The following is a 2,735-nucleotide window of genomic DNA, read 5'->3' on the forward strand; positions in this document are numbered from 1 at the left end:
TTCCTGTCAGATACTATGTCAGTTGTGTAGAAAACGCTCGCGCGCCGAGCAGCCTGCCATGCACATTAATAGTAAATTGAAGAAGCCCTCTCTGACCCGGTATGTGTTCTCATGGATGATCAAGTTCCGATAAAAAGATTGTACCCTACAATTTTGTAGTCCCGATTGTACTGGACGAGCCCGGACATCGGTTCATTACTACGATATTATAAGGCGCTTACCCGGTCGAGTTCAGCTTAAAATTTCCTCTGCGGTATACTTGTTGTATTACAAACGGAGTTAGGCTTCCTTACTCCAAACTCGGTGAGTGTTCGTACCGTATGAAAGACCCCCTTGAGGTTATTTCCATTCTCCAACAACGAAACTATTAAACCGTTTGAAACAAGAAAAAACCGACACAAACAAAAATTTCACGTCTTTTACTTGCAGACTAGGCGTCACTGGCGCCACTCTGTGCGACAAGTTTAGTCGAGACCGATGGAGGACCCGAGTCGAGAGCAGGTCTGCTTGCACGACATTTATCGTCTTATTGTGACCCATCATGACACCGAACTAGAAAATAATAAAAGTCATAATATGCGGGAAACCTGACAGTGTTTCAAAACAAGTGTAACCTTGACGTGACTAAATTCCATCCTAAAATAGTGAAACATGACAGACAAACACAACCTTGGAAATACAAAATACAAAAACCTACGATCCACAAGCCATCAGGGTGGCCGCCTATGTCTGGAGTACAAGGAAAGCGGCAAGCACAGAAGCAATATTTGACAGCTTCTTACGACCTCAAGGTTTCATACAATTATGGTATTCTCATGTCTATGGTGGTCGAATAACGATGAAAAATTATCAGTGAAAGTGGATTTTAGAGCTATTAAAACCCAGGTACAAAAGTTCATGGCAGACAGGGGTTTAAAAAATAGTCAGATCCATCTTTTGTTTGGCAAAAGGGTGTAGAATAAAGCACCGTCGCTCCCTCAGTGGTTTGCTAATAAAAGAACCACAAAACTTTATGAGGATAAAGGACAAACAAAATAAATAGCCAGTCTGCTTGTCAATCATTGAAAATGTTATAGTACGGCTAAGACATTTCACTCTTTAAAACCACATTGCTATGACCTCGCAATTAATTCCACTAGATCAAACTAGATGTACACATGGTTCAGTATTGCTTGTGGCCTAGATAAATATTCAATTCCTGTGCGTGATCCAGTTGTCAGTTTAAATGCTGAAATACATATCTTATGTCTGTAATTATGTAATAAAGAGTGACGAATACAGACACAATTTAAAAAATACCAACTTTATCAATCAGTGTCAACTATTATTTTTTTTTATTATTTTTTTTAAAGGAGGTTTGACAGAGGGAACTTTAACTTCCAAGGTCTTATCGTCCCGAAATCGAAGAGAGAAGGAAGACAGGATAGGAAAAGCCAGCTGTTCCGAGAACGAACATTATCCCATCAGGATAAAATCCGCCCGGGCGGGAATCGAACCCGCGACCTAGCGCTTGCAAGGCAGACGCACTACCAACCAAGCTAACTAGGCTGGCTAAATTATCTTTACCTACAATATTTATTTACACCCCAAATCTAAAATAATCTTTTACCCCCCAAATTTAAAAAAAATAGTTTTTTTTTTTTAAAAAAAAAAAAAAAAAAAAAAAGGTTTGACAGAGGGAACTTCAACTGCTATGGTCTTATCGTCCCGAAATCGAAGAGAGAAGGAAGACAGGTTAGGAGAAAGTCAGCCGTTCCGAGAACGAACATTGTCCCAGCAGGATAAAATCCGCCCCGGGCGGGAATCGAACCCGTGGCCTAGCCCTTACAAGGCAGACGCACTACCAACTAAGCTAACTAGGCTGGCAATCAGCCTTTGAGACATGGAAATACACATTTTTCATAATACTCTAAAGCTTTCTTCATGTAGGTCTGTATTAGTACATGGTCATACTTGACTTCAACCAGGGTGAACACTGAGTTGGTCTCAAATCCAGGATCTGCTACTACGAAGAAACCTTTTTGTTTTTTACAAATAGCCATCTGTAGTTGAATTTGCAGATTGAATTTTGGTTGCACCACATCATTATCTACATACTGACTAACAGCTTTGGCTGTAGATGGACATTTGATCTCAACTACATAGGAAGATCCTAGGCCATCAGGAGATGCAGCAAAGAAGGGATATTCTTTATTTAAGAACACCCCACACTTTCTCATGTCTGGAAGCTTGTTTTTAACAAGCTTGAACACCTCATCTTCCAGTTGAGAGCCCCTGATCATAGCTGTAGTGCTTTTAACTTTTTCCCCCAACATAGAATTCAACAGTGTGCCATCTTCTGTTTTACAGTGAGCAACACTGTAAAACTTTGAAGCTGTAACTCTTCCATATCTCACAATGTGCCACAAAGGACAATCTGATTGCTCCCTGGTTTTTTTCTCAATGTGTAAAATCATACTCTCATGTAAATTATTTTTGATTTCATTTTCTAACTCATTGAATGTACTGCAAGTTTGAATAATTTTGTGGATGTCAACTGTATTTGCCTCAACCCTGTGTACAACATTGGCAGCCATATCATTTGGACATTTTTCCAAAACTTTTTTCTTGAAAGTTTCTCTCTCACCAACTGAGCAGGATGGTTCACGTTCTTTCCTCTTACTGATACTGCTCAATAACAAAGGTGCCAATCCAGCAGAACTCAGGGTTGATTTTCTCCAATATGATTGGATTTC

At 39.7% G+C, this 2,735-nt stretch overlaps 1 protein-coding gene across 1 annotated transcript; it reads right to left on the reverse strand.

Moving 5' to 3' along the window:
* Nucleotides 1-1,756: 1,756 nt before the first annotated feature.
* LOC103521328 lies at nt 1,757-2,729 on the reverse strand. The gene has a single exon (XM_008486436.3). It carries the CDS (start codon nt 2,574-2,576, stop codon nt 1,869-1,871), a length of 708 nt encoding a protein of 235 aa, XP_008484658.1. The 5' UTR covers nt 2,577-2,729; the 3' UTR covers nt 1,757-1,868.
* Between the last annotated feature and the right edge of the window lie 6 nt (nt 2,730-2,735).

The sequence above is a fragment of the Diaphorina citri genome, unplaced genomic scaffold (genome assembly GCF_000475195.1).
Source record: "Diaphorina citri unplaced genomic scaffold, Diaci psyllid genome assembly version 1.1 scaffold4996, whole genome shotgun sequence".
In the NCBI taxonomy this organism is placed as follows: Eukaryota; Metazoa; Arthropoda; class Insecta; order Hemiptera; family Psyllidae; genus Diaphorina; species Diaphorina citri.

Excerpts from the sequence above, each read along its gene's own strand:
- LOC103521328 (XM_008486436.3), bottom strand. The coding sequence starts at position 2,576 with ATGGCTGCCAATGTTGTACACAGGGTTGAGGCAAATACAGTTGACATC.